Source organism: Lampetra planeri, chromosome 32 (genome assembly GCF_965212315.1).
Source record: "Lampetra planeri chromosome 32, kcLamPlan1.2.h2, whole genome shotgun sequence".
NCBI classification, from domain to species: Eukaryota; Metazoa; Chordata; class Hyperoartia; order Petromyzontiformes; family Petromyzontidae; genus Lampetra; species Lampetra planeri.
In genome coordinates, this window is record NC_136138.1 from 10,402,500 (window position 1) to 10,419,288 (window position 16,789).

The 16,789-nt window shown below is 48.7% G+C and overlaps 1 protein-coding gene across 1 annotated transcript in view; it reads right to left on the reverse strand.

The window, feature by feature from the left end:
- Positions 1–434: 434 nt before the first annotated feature.
- The window catches only part of LOC144729451 (interferon-related developmental regulator 1-like), a 29,957-nt gene continuing 13,602 nt past the window's right edge, over positions 435–16,789 (reverse strand). Inside the window, exons 7-12 of the mRNA XM_078609750.1 lie at positions 13,091–13,263; positions 9,405–9,513; positions 7,998–8,132; positions 3,505–3,633; positions 2,745–2,840; positions 435–2,286 (exon numbers count right to left, since the gene is read on the reverse strand). Of these exons, the coding sequence (XP_078465876.1) occupies positions 2,206–2,286; positions 2,745–2,840; positions 3,505–3,633; positions 7,998–8,132; positions 9,405–9,513; positions 13,091–13,263 (723 nt within the window). The 3' untranslated portion in view covers positions 435–2,205. The remainder of the gene's footprint in view (positions 2,287–2,744; positions 2,841–3,504; positions 3,634–7,997; positions 8,133–9,404; positions 9,514–13,090; positions 13,264–16,789) is intronic.

Here is a 16,789-nt window from a genome sequence, read left to right on the forward strand (position 1 = left end):
GCTAACACTGCAGCCCATGAGGCGCGACTCGAAGCAAAACAATTGCCACCTCAATGACGAGCACAGGACAAGGTCCCGCATACACAAACTAACAAAAGACAAATATCACACGTATAGGAGCAAGCGATGTTAGCGAGTTGCACCTCTGAAGGCCGGCATGGCACATAAGGGGGTTGGTGGCCTGCGCCATGCCCGGCTGCCTTTGTCTCCCTAGTTGGCGATGTTTACACATCACACCAGGTACTCATTTGAGGCTGAGTCGACCCAGGGGAGGCCCAGGACCGGTTCAGATAATCATAACTGGTGTTGGCCGTGAGCGGGAATCAAACTCGGTCGCCGGGTTTAGGCACAGCGCGCTAACCACTGTACTAAACTGTGAACACACACACACACATTTGTGCATTGTTTTCAAATACTAACACCACGTGGATCGATTTGAATCTAAAAGCTAAGTTTATTTTGCTCTGCGCTGGAGCTTATGGTAAAACGTTTCCAACACAAAGATGCGGTAACAATGGAACAATTTTATTGATCTGATATAATAAATATTATTTTCAAAAACATAACCTGTTCTCTTATCATTAGAATATTCACGCTTTCGGTTTTTAAATGTAATTACACTCAACGTAGCTTAATGTCACTCCTTTACAGCATGTAAAAATTACGTCAAGTGATGGAAGCAAACATCCTTACATAAAAAAAGCAGGCATGTTTTCGGTCGTTCCCTCAGCGGCAACAATGTGCATTGAAAGTGTCCCACGTTGACTGAACGATTAGAAATTGAACATCTTGGAGGCGAATCGAAGAGACTAGAATCACCCCTTGCGAGGCGATCGAATTCCAGGGTTCATAATTGCATTTTAAAATAGTTTCTCCCGTGTTTTTAACACTCACGATCATCGTGTTTCCGTGAGATAGTAAGCAGCACATTGTTGCAAAAGCATTGTCGTGTGCAGAGCACCATTCTCATAAAGGCCCCATCAACATTAGGTTAGAATCACATGATCGCTAAAAGAACTTACATTGTTTAAAGAGGGGAATTTATTTTTGGTGTTGCTCAGAAAATAATCAATAAACCGGGTAGCAACTAAACCCTAAAAAGCTGCTTAAATCTAATATTCAAGTAAAATCGTGTTATGACGACAGATATGGCTGAAAAGGTAGTTAGAAAATCTACTTTTATCTGCAATGTTTTGTTTTACACAATGAAACAACTGAGTGAAAGGCAAACTGTCATGAACACATGATGTTTAACGACCCCAAATAGTCGGGTGTTTACACAACGGTTATTCTGTAGCCCTGCTGGACGGAAAAAACCCACCGAGTGAGCACTTGGCGATGACAACACACATGCAATAGGTAGGTTGTTGTTGTTATTACAACAACACAAAAACAAAGTTGTTACAGTGCGAAAATTATGCAAGGTACCCAAAATAAAATTTGCCTTCACCGAAATTATTCTCATTGGGAGTCGTTATAACGGGATTTTACTGCATTCATCACAATGCCCGCATTTATCAGAATCCGGCGGACGCAACGCAAACGTACGGTACACTGTCGACGATTCCCAAATTTCGTCCCTTTATGCCCGAGCAGCATCACGGGGCAGCATCTCCCTGCCACCCCAAGCCAACAAACAAGGTGCCAACGACGTTGCCCCCAGAGGAGCACGTGGTCCCCCGCCCGTGCCTCGTTCACGACAGCATTCATTTCAACAGCTGACAAGGGGGGGGGGGGGGGGCCCCGTCGTTCGCGGCGGTTCAAGCCATCGACTCGAACGCTGCGAGGAACCTTCAACGCAGTATAACACTGGCTGGTCCGAGCGATAATAACTTATAAAGATCACACCGCTGCTTGTCGACACCGTTAAACAATGAGAACATCTTGAAGTGGCGGCGGCGGGGGGGGGGGAGGGCGGGCAAAATGCACTGTACAGCGACTTGAAATGGAACACGCGTGTTGTCTAATTGGCCGTCAAAAAAAACGCCAAGTGTGGAACCCAATCGAGTGCACTGCTTGCGATGACTTTTTTCTATTTTGTTTGAACCGCAAGACCAAGAGACAGCGAGTGGGAGAGCCCAAAAGCCCCTGCGCATGCAAAAAACGTGTCGCGGTCACGTCCACGCGGGACCGTGGCAGCGGTGCAGTGCAGGTGAAGGTTTTTTTTATTTGCATAAAATAAAAAAAAACACCTCCCGCGCCTTCTCAGACGACGTCCGCTCGCTTGTCCCGCATCTTGCTGCGCGCCTTCGTGCGCGCCTTGAACGTCGCGGAGTTGAACATGTGCTGGCGGGGGGAGGGAGGCGGGGTGAGCGGTAGGGAAAAGGGGAAAATGAATTGCCATTAAAACCCACGCTCGCGCTGGAATAAATCCTTTATTTATAACAAAAGTGACAAGCCATTGAGTCTTGAAATCGCTTTTTCAACAGAGGGAGTCTAAGAGTGGGTTTTTTTTTATGGTACCCTTATGTAAATTATTTATATGAACAACCACTAACCAACCACCACCCACGTGTCGAGCGGAAGTTTTGGCTCAAATTAACCCACAGCTCAGGACAGGGGGAGGGCGCTTTGCAAGTATTCGGCCAAGGGCAATCCCTTATATGCTGGCAATACTCTGGACTGTGACCATAAATGGGCGTGCACAGTGTGCAAGCCAGATGCAACGGTCGGATTGGGGTGCTTTCGCAAATCTCTGCTCTCCTCTGTGCGGCGCTACGCTGGAAGAGAGCGCACAAACTCACGCGCTCGAAGCGAGAGATTTTCGTGGTCTTCAACATCGACGGGTCCAGCAGCAGAGGAGGTCCCAGCTCAAAGATGTCCCGCAGCAGTTCATTCTCCTGGACAAAAATTGACGTATTTAACAAGGCTCGGCAGAAAAAAAAACACACGACACATGACAATTTTTATTAAATTCCTTCACAACGGTTTTGGCTTGTAATTGAACTACAGAGGACGATCGTTTTTCGGTGGTCGATGGCGTGCGTTGTACGTCCCCCCACACACATGCACAGCAATTGAGTGCCGTTCGTGAAGACCTGGGAACCAGTCACCCAGCCCTCATGATAGCCTTGTTTAAAAGGCACGTTCCTTCATATAATAATTGTACAACAGGGCGGGAGTGAGCGAGCTTATAAGCTAGCACTCATTGCACACAATTTCTTGCCACAAATGAACCACAATAGCGCTGGCTGATCTTGTCATGAAGCATAAACCATGACATTAGCTCCGGTCATCCTCACAGCGGCTTTTGGCTAGTCATCGAACAAAGGCAGTCACCGCATCGCACGCTTTGCGATGCCCTTCTGCGGCCGTCTGGAACGCTCTTCCTTCCGTTATTACGAAGCCACTGGAGCTGTTCACTTTTAAATGTATATTGAAAACTCATTTCTTTAGAACTGCTTGTTGTTGTCTTTATAGTTAGTTGTTCTTCCCCCGCACCTCCCATTAGCAAGGTTTGGCTGTGCAGGGTGCGAAAGAAGTTCAACGTGCATACACACGCACCTGGAGGTGCAGCCGGACCCCCGAGCCCAGCGCGTCCTTGAACGCGTCGTACGTGCGCTTCCTCAGCCAGCTGTCCACGTAGATGCACTCCGGCCCGAAGCGTATCGTCTCGGACGGCGCCTCGCCCTCCTGGGCAACGCAACAAATGGAAAGCCAACAACAAGAGGAGGCTTGCCAAGTGACCAACGGGGGAACGGCCCCTTGCTTGCTGACACGTGGGCGGCAGTGGCGCAGAGTGTGGAGACCAGTTTGGGAGTTTGGAGACTGTTGCACGTTCTACATTAACGATACAAACGCAAGCTACGGCGAAAGGGTCAGAACGAAAGACATTTTGCCTTCAGCAAGGGGAAGAATAAACGACAACAGGTTTTTTGTTTGTTAATCCAATAAACCTTCTAAAGCATTTATCTTTGTTTCAGCGTGGGAGGCGGCAGGAAGCAAGCAGCAACTCGGCATGGCTTACTCTTCCACCAGCACTGCCAACAGACAAGGGTTGGCTGAAGGGCAACGAATGACCTTTTGATTCATCTTAAAAAAGTGCATTCATCCACAGCCATCGGGGGACGTCGGCTGTGGCCCGAAGAGGCCCCTAACAGTAAACATCATGCACTCTGCCGGCTCGTGGCTTCATTGTACGACAAACGCTGCCCTAGTGCCCTCGCCCCGATCATTTTTCAGATTCCACAAAGGAGGTGGTGGGGGGATGGGGAAGTGGAGGGGGTGGTGGTGGTGCATGGGTGGGCGAAAATGAATACGAATGTGCGGCAGTACAGCCATATTGCTTAACCTTTGTAAAGGACACTGGAAATGGAGCTGCCGAGCAGCGCTGGTGAACTCTGGTTACGCAAGCGGCTTGTCCCAGCGTGACTCTCGTCCACATTGACGCAATGCCCCCCCCCCACCAATCCCCTACCCCCCCCCCCTCACGGTACAGTGAAGCCGCCGTGTATGTTTCACATGAGCACTCACAGCTAATCGGTGGAGTGCCGCCCATTATGTTCCGGGAGCGTACACAATCTCACGTTCTGCCACTGAATGATGTATAAAGGCGTCTCTCTTTCAATATACTGCTGGATGAAGGTCTCACGCCATGCTGGATATATCGGAGTTGTTTGGTCATACTTCACCACGCTGGTTAATGTGGGGGGGGGGGGGTTGGTGAAGAGAGTAATATGTAGCTCTCCACCGATGTGTACTGTCGCTGGAAATGCAACTGTGGTAGCCGTGGCCGCACCCCGCAGAAAACACGTAAATCCGTTCATATGTTCACTTGTAAATCGGTCACACGTGGGGTGACCATAATCTCCTATTTACAGTCCTAAGCCAGTGGTGGAAATTCCATGTGGTTATGGTAGGGGCAAGTTAAATCGACAAGTTATGAATAGCTATTGTGAGTATTGTTTGACCAATTATCGGTTACGCGTTTTCAAAATTGTTTTTCCACACAATGATTGCCTGCGGTATATTTATAAAAAATATATAGATATATATAAATACGTATGATAATTAATCATTAACAATATAGTGATAACTTAACCAGCACTGGTCCATTCCTTCATCAACCCGTACTGACCAGCTTGGCCAAGTCTGGTCAAACAACCCCAATAACCGACGCAATCTGCCAAAGTTTTTCTCCAGCAGTGGCCTACCAAAGGGCTGTAAATTGATCAACACTGATGTCAGCCATGCCCAAGAACCCAACTCAGGTCACCGGGTTCATAGGGCAACGCGCTAACCACTGCGCCACCACTCCAACCCAAATCATTGTAAATGTCAAAACATCTGAACTCCGCAGAGATGAAGGGCTGAGTCAAGCATTGACCAGGACTTAAACCCGTAACCTTCTGTTTGCGAGACGCGTATCTTCTCTACTGTGCCATCAGATCACAAGAGTGCATGCACATAAACAAAATCCGCATTCCTATCGCCAGAGACTGAAAATATTTAAGACTGTAAAATGACAATGACATTAAACAAGTGGAATCAACATCCCATCGTCAACGATATTCTACTATCATGCATTCATTCCTTGCATCACAGGTCCATCCGAGCCATTTGCTTGGCTGTACCCACTGGAGTGGATGGATGGACCACTAGGTGGTGCTCAGGATACACAGAGACCAGGACAATATATGCCATTAAAGGTTAACCTTAACATAACCCATTTAAAAAAAACCCACAAAACTACATTATCTAAAAGAGTAATGCATCAATCATAGCTGTCATGATACAGACTCGAACTCTGCTGTCAACATTTTGTTCTTTCCCACCTTTCGATGTATTCCAATTGCAGTAATATATAATTCAATGGCACGAGATAAAGAATCCATTCGGAGAGCCAGATTAATTCGGCACGGCTGAAACCCAAATTTGAACCCAGAATTATCAGCGGTGCAGGCTCAGCGCTCCGACCGCTCCAGTCACCCGACCAGCAGCAGCTGCTGCAGTCGGCCAAGTTGAACGAACGCGCTTCGACTCGAGTTTATCATCCCAAAATAATGGTACCGCTTTGAAACACACACGCTCATACACGTTACAAGAGACGCGGTTGACATTTTTTGTTGCCCACCAGGTCAAGGGCACGCAGGACACGCAGCCAGTACCAGTGGCACGCGCAACCGCAATCCCCTTTAATCCACGGCACCGCATTCATCTTGAGAACGCGACGTACACACGCGCGTCTAGCCAACAGCAAGCAGGTACTCACTCCAGGAATGCCGGCTCCGACTGCACAGCCACTGTCCATTATTATAAGAGCCTGCTTATAATAAACCGCGTTCCAGGGCACAGAGGCTGTCTATATTTAACAGCGGCACACTCACTCTCGCCCCCCCCCCACCCCACACAGAGTCGCTGAACACCACTCGCATTACCACGAGATGCTCATTCCTACAGGGATGGACAGTGGGGCATGGTGAGGAGGGTGTGGGGGGGCATGGTGAGGAGGGTGTGAGGGGGCATGGTGAGGAGGGTGTGGGGGGCATGGTGGTGAGGAGGGTGTGGGGGGGTTCAACACAAACTACGATGCCAACCCTCATGCCAACTGGACTCGCCTTCTAGCCACTGATCATGGGGGCGGGGGTACAAAGCGGCCAACTGAGTGAGCAACCCAGCTAGCAAGCTTCAAGGCAAATATTTTATTTGCTTTCTTGTTTTCTTTTCGAGCGCATCAATAACAACGACCCTCTTGGCAAGAAGGCAATGGAAGAAGTGCGTGTGTGTGGTATTCGATTGCGCGCAAACAAAAGCTCCGAGAACAGACAGGGGCGGGCGGGTGGGCGCGTGTCAGGCCGGTCTGTCTCCAGGAAATAAAAAAAAATCCCACACCCCCCCGCCCGCACGCCCCCGAAAAAATGCGTGCAGTTTCTCTTTTACGTACGGGTCATATGGTGGTTGCAACAACTGTGCAATTCTGAGAAAAGCCTGTCTAGAACTAGACATCTCAAATGAAACAAACTATTGAAATGATGATATACGCGTAATCTTGAATAGCAAGGTGACATCAACCATCTGGTGCACATTATGCCCACATCCCACATCCTCACGATGACCCCCCCTCCTCTCAACTCGAGGCTGCTACGATTTTAGCTTTTTTATATTTAAGCTAAAATGATAGCAAGGCAACTCTATACTGGTTCCATTCTTATAATTCGGGAGCATTACTCAAGTACAGCCATCACTGCTCTGCTGCTGCTTTGTGAGATCACGCTTCGATCAGGCCCTGGGATATTTTTAGCCGATGGCTATCACAAAGCTGTGTAACTAAACATGTGCAAGGATGGTGATGTCATCCCGGCATGCAAAGAATGCTGGGATTCCGGCTATTGTTTGCCATTGAAGGCAACTGTGCATTTTTAACACATTTCATGCTGGCTGCTGAATTTCCTCTTCAGCTATAAGTTACTTCAATTTGGTTTTGCTTAAAACAGCAAAATGGAAGAGGCCCTCATCTAGCAGTGATTGCCAAAAGGCTCCCTACGTCCGCGTCAACTTTTTTAAAATAAAAAAAACATCGTAATTGTGATCGTCATCCCACTTCTGAGCCAAGCGAGCACGGCCGATTCTGTTCACGGTTATGGGTGTTTTTTTCACCGAGCTACTTGCTGTGCCAAGCCGGAACAAAAACTATGATCTGCTGGCTTCACAGGAACATCTGAATCTGCCCGAGGGGGGGGGTGGGGGGCAAACAGGGCCAGGGGACGGGGCGAATGACGTGCTCATTGCACGTAACGTCAGCGGCACAGCTCTCGGTTCCCGCAGTCGAAAAACAACCCTTCGCCGAGCTGCGCCGAACCGGCTCGCCACAGCCCTGGGACGGCTCGGTCGCACGGCGCAAAAGATGCATCGGAGGGCACAAAAGATGCATGGGAGGGCACAAAATTCAAACCGTGCGGCAGCGTGAAAAAAACGACGACTCCAGCGTCCACAAATTCGGTTTGACGCGGTTTGACGCGGTTTAACGCGACGATGTAAAATTTTAAAAAACACGGCACCTCGACGGCTTTGAGGACGTCGCGGAAGATGGCGCGCTGCTTGCGGCGGTCGGTCTTGGCGCGGGATTTGTTGCCGTCGGTGGCCAGGTCCTTGAGTTTGTCGCACAGCTCCTCCACCCCCACGTACTGGAAGTCCTGCAGTGGTCCCGCGGGTCAGTGGCCGCCCCCACCCCAAAAGCCGCGCATCATAGGGAGAAGGCACAAGAGAATAATAGAGTTATACATCAGGTACTTTGCACTTCACCCCGCCCCCCCAATTCACGACCCCGAGGAGGACGGTTGTAAGCAGATGTCACAAATGCCCTGCCGACACCCTGAGACTCGGTCTGCGTACAAACCGTCAACGGGAGGGAGGGGGGCTTTCTATTGGCTTTCTCGTCACACTCCAAGGGGGCCTTTATTTCACTTATTATGGGGACCAAATATTATGACGTGTTCAACATGATACTGAAAGCCATTTAGATATTTAAACTGATATTGCTCGATTAGTAAAAGCATAAAACCTTCAGGTTGTAGTTTTTGCAGGCATAAATTAACAAACAGTTGAGATTTATCTAGTTTTAAATAAAGATTGACAATATTTGCACTACATTCTTGCGCTTTTTAACCATTCTGCATCAACATAAGCATTTATTAAATTTGTCAGTGACTCTCATAATTCTCCATCGCTATTACGATGATAAAACGTCAAGGAGAGTCGACTAGGACTATATTCCACCGGTGGGAGTGGACGTTGCGTGCGGTGCAAGCGTGCCACCCGGCCACGGGTCGGCAACACAGAATAACGGAGTCACTTTTTGTTCGAATTCAGTGAATAAAAAGGAACCCAATATTTCACGAGCCGCCATGCACGTGCATACGTGACGGTGGTCCTTTATAAATAACGTCTCGAAGCGGTCCCTGAAAGAGCCGCGTTGCAGGTTGCTGACCCCTGATATAGGGGGAATGTTTGACCATAATTGGGTGCCACTGTGGCGAGATGTTAACTACCTTGCCCGGGGTACAGGAGGTCGTGGGTTCGATCCCGACCGTGACGCCTGCTGTATATTTGGAGTTTGCATGTCTCTCTTCCCTGCGGTCACGTGGATTTGTCTCCGGGTCCTCCAGTTTTTTCCCTCCACGTTTAGAATCAACAATACGCGTTTAGAGTATTTGGCTGCTACTATAAATTTCCACGCGATAAGCCACTTCGTTGGGCTATCATTTGTGGCCAGGTCGCTTCTAAAAAAGAACTACACAACTCAGTGGGCCTTACGTTGTAAATAAAAAAGCTTAGTTTTAGCTTTTATACTTCACCTCACCACGTTGGTCAGTGTGGGTTGTCGAAGTGGGGGTGGTGCGGATATAAGGGGGGGGGGGTGGTGGGCAGGACCAGCTCAGATATATTACTTCAGAGTAATTGCTCACCGCGTCCGCCTCGTGCGCCAGCTCGAACAGCAGGGCGATGGCCTCCCCGGCGGCGATGCGCATGTTCACGTTGTCGCTCGACAGCAGGGCCGGCAGCTTGGGCAAGTGACTGCACACACGGCACACGACACCGGGAACTGCCCTTTTAGAAAACACGCGTAGAGTTTTACTATCAACGACGAGACCATTTTTTGCCGCCATCAAGATGATGAAAAAATAGGGTTGAACCTTTCCGGAACGGACAGCTATTGCAAGGCGTCAAAGTCTGTATTATACCGTAAATGCTTGTGGTAAAACAATGCAGCGAAATTTATTTGATTTCTGTATGTTGAAATTCTTTCGCACCGTACGTGGCCTACCGTGCTAATCGTAGGTGCAACTGATAAAGTGCGCTTTAATAATGTTTGCATCGCCCTTGGAACTGATTGACCTACACCAGACTTGTATGATTGCCAGAAAGGGAAAAGCCTATTCTTTTTGTATCATCTTGTAGTTTTATTGATGCTCTCAAGCATTTCCGGGGTTGTACCGCACGCCGTTCAGCGTCACGTCTGACGTTTCGCAACACATGCTGGGAGCTTCTTCAGTTTCCTGATGAGAAACATCAAGTCTCTAGCAATGAGACTCCATGAAGCCTCCAGCCGCGCAGAGTGAAATCTAGGACGTCACGCTGTACGACGTGCGGTAACTATCCGCAAACAGAGGGCGACACACCACTACCCTTAAAACCTACACATTCCATTGCTGTTTGTTTGCAGTGTTACATCATATACATATTTGAAGGTAGATTTTAGACAAAATGTGCACGTTTTCCCACTTTATAAAACATAGCTTTCATCACAAGAGACTTGTCATCTTGCCAAGCGCTCACAAGGTTTAATATCCCAAAATAAAAAGCTGTACCGTGTTTTTATTTATTGCATTTTTCTAAACCGTTTTTATTCACCTATATTCATTTTCCCGATGGAATGATGTCTCTGGGTTTGACCTTGATGAATTGGTCACAACCACCAGGTGAACATGTACAATAAACGTCGCTGTGATCCTCAATGCCAGCGTATACTTTATCATTTCTGTTGGCGTCTCCCTCCGTCTCTGTCTCAACGTTATTCGTTTTGCCGTCATGTGACAATATTGCCTCAGTACTGTTATTTCTGCTCATCATTTCTGTGTTCAGGACAAGGACATTTGACCCAACCAAAAGTTAAGACAATTTGCTAAACACTCCTTGTTAAATCGACATCATGGGACCTCCTTTGCCATTGCCAAAATATGATGATAGGTTTTTCCCATTTTTTCTGACAACAAAACAGGTGTTAAGATGTTAAAACACCAAACTGAAACCTTTTACAAGGAATCATGTCTGAATTAACCACAATGCTTGTGGTCAGAATGCAAACAAAAAAACACTCTGTGATAATATCTGTGGCATTGTCCTTGAAACTGATTGGTCCACACCAGAGACAGCTTTCTTTTGAGCCTCGTCTCAAACGGTGTTAGACCAGAGGACGCCAAAAGACACGCCTTTTGGCGTCCATATATTATCAGTGTGTTTTTTTGTTTGCATTCTGACCCCAAGCATTGTGGTTAATTCAGACATGATTCCTTGTAAAATGTTCCAGTTTGGTGTTTTAACGTCTTAACACCTGTTTTATTGCCAGAAAAGAGGGGAAAAACCTATTATCACTCCTTGTTAAGGTTGCGCAATATACAAATGTGTGCGTTTAACTTGATATACATTTTACACCGAAACATTTTTTCCCGATTAAGTTGACGTGCATTTATTTTTTAAGCAACCGGACTTGAAACGTGACTTGAACATCGTCAAGTCAAATATAGGACAAGCAGCAGCAACAACAACAAGGCCAGTTCCTTCATTCAACTATACCTGAAACATCCCTGGCTTAATTACGACTCTACAATATTGCACCGAGGTTACAGCGAGAGAGTTGAGCCAGAACAAGGTTAGCAAGGCTTAAATATCCTTGTCCCCAGCACAAAACGCATCAACAATATACACAGAGCAGTCAAGCGGAACCTCCCGCCCATGTCATGTTACACAAGCGCGAGGTGCCGGCCAAAATCAATGCCGTTCGCGACGTCTGCCAACACAGCGGGGCATAGTGCGGCGACAAGTACGGAAAACGTACAGAACACAGCAGATCGCACGCTGGAAGCTGTGCATGATAGAGCACAACGGCCTCATCCGATAACGCTGCCACAGCGAACAGTGAAACGGCCACGGTGCAACACAAAAAAGCCCAATGCAGAAAACGAGGCCACAAAACAACAGCGAGGAAAGAGAAACCAATGAAAAACATTCGGCGGCAAAAACACTAATTACACAGTGGGAGTGGGGGGGAGAGGGGAGTGGAAATCCCAGCACAAAGCAACAACAGCACAAAAACAACACTCGTCAAAACATCACCCAACGGCGCCGGCTGGGTGGCTCGGGAGGGACAAAGCAGTGAGCTGGTCCCGGTGGGATTGTCTGGGTGTGGATCAAGGGGCGAGCTGGTCCCGGTGAGCTGGTCTGGGTGTGGATCAAGGGGCGAGCTGGTCCCGGTGAGCTGGTCTGGGTGTGGATCTCGGGGTGAGCTGGTCCCGGTGAGATTGTCTGGGTGTGGATCAAGGGGCGAGCTGGTCCCGGTGAGCTGGTCTGGGTGTGGATCTCAGGGTGAGCTGGTCCTGGTGGGATTGTCTGGGTGTGGATCAAGGGGTGAGCTGGTCCCGGTGAGATGGTCTGGGTGTGGATCAAGGGGCGAGCTGGTCCCGGTGAGCTGGTCTGGGTGTAAATCTCGGGGTGAGCTGGTCCTGGTGGGATTGTCTGGGTGTGGATCAAGGGGCGAGCTGGTCCCGGTGAGCTGGTCTGGGTGTGGATCTCGGGGTGAGCTGGTCCCGGTGAGATTGTCTGGGTGTGGATCAAGGGGCGAGCTGGTCCCGGTGAGCTGGTCTGGGTGTGGATCTCGGGGTGAGCTGGTCCCGGTGAGATGGTCTGGGTGTGGAATCTAGGTGATTGGCCCATGACTAAATGAGTCTCAAGCACTGTGAGTCGCTGGTCTCTTACCCAGGCACCAGTGCCCGCACAATAACAAAAATCCCTCACCTTTATGTAAATTGTCATGCTATATTTATTTTTTCACTTAATTTGGCTTAAATTCCACTGCTGAGTCACACATTTGGTATTACTCCCAAGTACACAAAAGGTGTATGCCTAATGAAGGCCATTTATAGGTAGTTTGGTGACTTCATTTTCAGAGACCCCTCACCGAGTCAGTGAAGTTTCATATACAATCATGGAAACACACTGGAACAATTTTTTGTTGTAAAAAAAATAATACCGTTCTCTACTGTGGACCAGAGGTCACTTAAAGGGGTCTCAGAGGTAACTCTGTAATATCCACTTCAAAGGGATGTTCTTGCCGGGGGTGGGAGGTGGTAGGGGGCAAGTGGTGTGATGGAACAATGGGGGGACAGTATGTATGTTGAACTTCTTTCGTACCGTACGTAGTCAACCGTGCTAATCGGAGGTGCGGGAGAAGGACAACAAACTAAACACAAAAAGCAGTTCTAAACAATAGAGTTTTCAATCGAGATTTAAAATTCAGAGCTCCAGTGGCTTCCTCATATCGGGGTGGGGGGTGGAGTGCGAGGGCAAGGTTACGACGTGGGGAGCAACGGCGCACCTGGCGATGATGTCGCGGGAGGCCGGGCAGATGGTGAGCAGCAGCGCCCAGCCGAGCAGTGCGGCGCAGCGCAGCGCCTGCAGCGCGGGGCTGGGGGCCGGCGCCGGCGAGCCCGCGCTAGGGTACGCCGCCGAGAACACCGCCTCCAGGCACTTCATGGTGGCCACCAGCTCCTGCGAACGGCACGCAACAATAACGAGCTGCAGCAGCAGCAACAGCAGCGGCAACAGCAGCGGCAACAGCAGCGGCAACAGCAGCGGCAACAGCAGCGGCAACAGCAGCGGCAACTGCAGCGGCAACTGCAGCGGCAACTGCAGCGGCAACTGCAGCGGCAACTGCAGCGGCAACAGCAGCGGCAACAGCAGCGGCAACAGCAGCGGCAACAGCAGCGGCAACAGCAGCTGCAACAGCAGCGGCAATCGCGGCAACAGTAGCGGCAACAGCAGCGGCAACAGCAGCGGCAACAGCAGCGGCAACAGCAGCGGCAAGAGCAGCGGCAACAGCAGCGGCAACAGCAGCGGCAACAGCAGCGGCAACAGCAGCTGCAACAGCAGCGGCAACAGCAGCGGCAAGAGCAGCGGCAACTGCAGCGGCAACAGCAGCGGCAACAGCAGCGGCAACAGCAGCTGCAACAGCAGCGGCAACAGCAGCGGCAACAGCAGCGGCAACAGCAGCGGCAACAGCAGCTGCAACAGCAGCGGCAACAGCAGCGGCAACAGCAGCGGCAACAGCAGCGGCAACAGCAGCGGCAACAGCAGCGGCAACAGCAGCTGCAACAGCAGCGGCAACAGCAGCGGCAACAGCAGCGGCAACTGCAGCGGCAACAGCAGCTGCAACTGCAGCGGCAACAGCAGCTGCAACAGCAGCGGCAACAGCAGCGGCAACAGCAGCGGCAACAGCAGCGGCAACAGCAGCGGCAACTGCAGCGGCAACAGCAGCGGCAACAGCAGCGGCAACAGCAGCTGCAACAGCAGCGGGTGCCCACGGGCTGGTGGGGCCCTGGGCACCGGGCGATGCGGAAGAGGGTGGAGGAATTGGACAGGGGAAGGGTCCCATTCAATTGTTTTGGCACCAGGGCCCACGCTGATCGCGCTATGCTACCAAGTGCCAAGTCACCCACACGAGCACAGGCAGGTGCTAAACAGGTGACGAAATGTTTTCATGGCCCAGTGGGTGGGTATGGAATGCTTTTCTTCTCTGTGGTCCCAAGTCATGTGCGTGTCAGGTCCACCACTGATGGCCTCCCCCCCCCTTCCCCCCCCCCCCCCCCATGCCTTGCAGACTGTGGTTGTTATGTGACCATTCAATGTCTGGTTAGCGAGGGTTGAAGGATGGCATCACAAACGTGGGAGCATCAAGGTAGAGTGCAATACTTTCCTCTGCTGTCCACCATATATATCTCCGCAAGTGATAACTTTATGTGCCCGGTGGTTGCCTATCCAAGCGTTATCCAGGCTCACCCCTGCCGAGTTCCGAGATAGGATGAGATTGCGTGCATTCTGGGTGATTTGGTCATAGGCAATGGCCTATGACAATAGGTTGGGTAGTGGAAATTAAGCAATTAACTAACTCCACACAGGTAGTGAAGATTCAAATGACAAAGAGGCTCTTGTGTTTTGTGTACGCACGTGTCCAAAGTGTTTCAGTTTCATGTATTAGGTATAGCCCTGTGAGCCATTCGGCTCTTGAATCGGGTGCAACCGCAACAAAACAAAAACATGAACAAGAAAACATCTCAAAATGACTATGCGCAAACAGAAAAATCCAGGAAAAAACTGCAAAGTCTTCCAGAAAAAAAGCACCGTACACCAACGGTGTGCAAAAATCCCAGTGACACATGGAGCGCCAGTTCCATAGAACACACAGAAGGATCTTAATCATCAGGCGTGTGCAGCATACGGATCGTGAGGACTGGGGGTTGGAAAAATCTGATCTACACGATTCCATCCCCGTGGCCAGAGGTGCCGTGCCCACATTTTCACTGCACCGACACAAAAAATCCAATAACCAATTTAATGCAACGTATCCATCTATTGTTCGGTGGACACAGGTGATTGTTTTTTTAGAATGAAGGAACCTGCCCGAAGATTCAGTATAGATACAGTAATACCAAAAAAGACTATTTGCAGAAATCCCCTGGAAGGTGGTTTTTTTTTTTTAACTCAGGCAGGCACATTTGATTAAAAGAGTCCCACATATGACTGTGTGGATTGGTTCTTTGAGCGCCTTTAAAAGAGTAAATGGATTCGCTTTTAAGAATTTTTCATGTTTTTTATTCTACAAATTCTTATCAAGCATCATTTTTTTCTTGGCATTATGAAGGAAAAAAAGCCTAAATACTCATCATAATAAGGGTTTTTGGGCGAGATCGCGTAAGAACACTTTATACTCAGGCCATCTAACCCAAAAACCTCTATTATGAATAATATTGGTCGCGAAACCAAAATACTCCATGTTATACAAATAAATATTCAGTAACCAACCCCCACCTCCAAGAGATATTTATTTTATAAACATGCGTTTAAGACTATTTGGCTGCTATAAATTTCCACATGACGATAAGCCACTTATCGTCGAGCTATCATCTGCGATAGCCAGGGCGCTTCTGAAATAGAACTAAACAGCTCAGTGGGCCTTACCTGGTTAGATAAAACAATTGTTGAGTTTCATTGCCACAAAATGTTTCACCAATTGCAGATTGCAATTCGCAAACTATTTTTACGTCCTCTATTTACCATCATCCCGTTAGTATCATTTCTCATTTTCTCCATCTTGTTTGTACATTCCTGCCATCCCCGTTAGCCTAAACCAACATTAGCATTTAATTTGCACGAAATTTGCATACCCCATGAATAATTAATTATCGCGGCGTGATTTGTATTAATCATTGATGCATACTAAACACAGCATGGGGAGCCAACATTTGTCATGGTAAGACGATGCAATCACATGCAGAAATGTGTCCAAATGGAACGTCAATGAATAAAACCCGTGCCCAGACGCGCTTGCCTCTCCTGTTTCACCGCTCGTAAAGTGGCGACATTGCAACGCTGCTCTCTGATGTGATGGTTGCTGCTCCAGAGGTCACCCGGCACGCTTAAAAATCCAGCGCGTCGCCGTCACTAAAATCTTCACCCTTCCTAGACGAGTGAGCAATTGGGCGAGCGAGCAACCACGCCACGTGACGTGTGCCGAGAACGGCAAATTTGCATCGGCTTCAAGAGCATCACCACCAGAAGGAGCACTCGCAATTGTACCTCGGAAGGCTTCACTAGAAATTAGTGTGGCGAGCGACACACTTTCTTAAACCAATTTAAAGTGCCAAAGAATCTTTTTTTTTTTTTTAAACAAGACTGTGACCCGATATGTAAAATTGAGTCAGCCTAGCATATATGGGACATATTTCCAGTTTGAAACTTCACAGACGAGGTTTTTGGGTGATGTGACATTTATTTAAAGTCACGAGGTTGGCAAGCACCAAACTTTCCAGTACCGAGTCACCGTAACAGTTTTATTTTTACACCCATTTATTTAACTCACTCTGTCTGTTGTTGTTGTCGTATCCTCAAATCTTGTAACTCAATTTTAACCAACTTCCCAATGTGCTATCGACTGCAAACTTGGTATACATATGTCATACTGAAGACAATACTATATTCTATCATAAAAAAAATCTATATTTTTAAACATTCTTTTTAT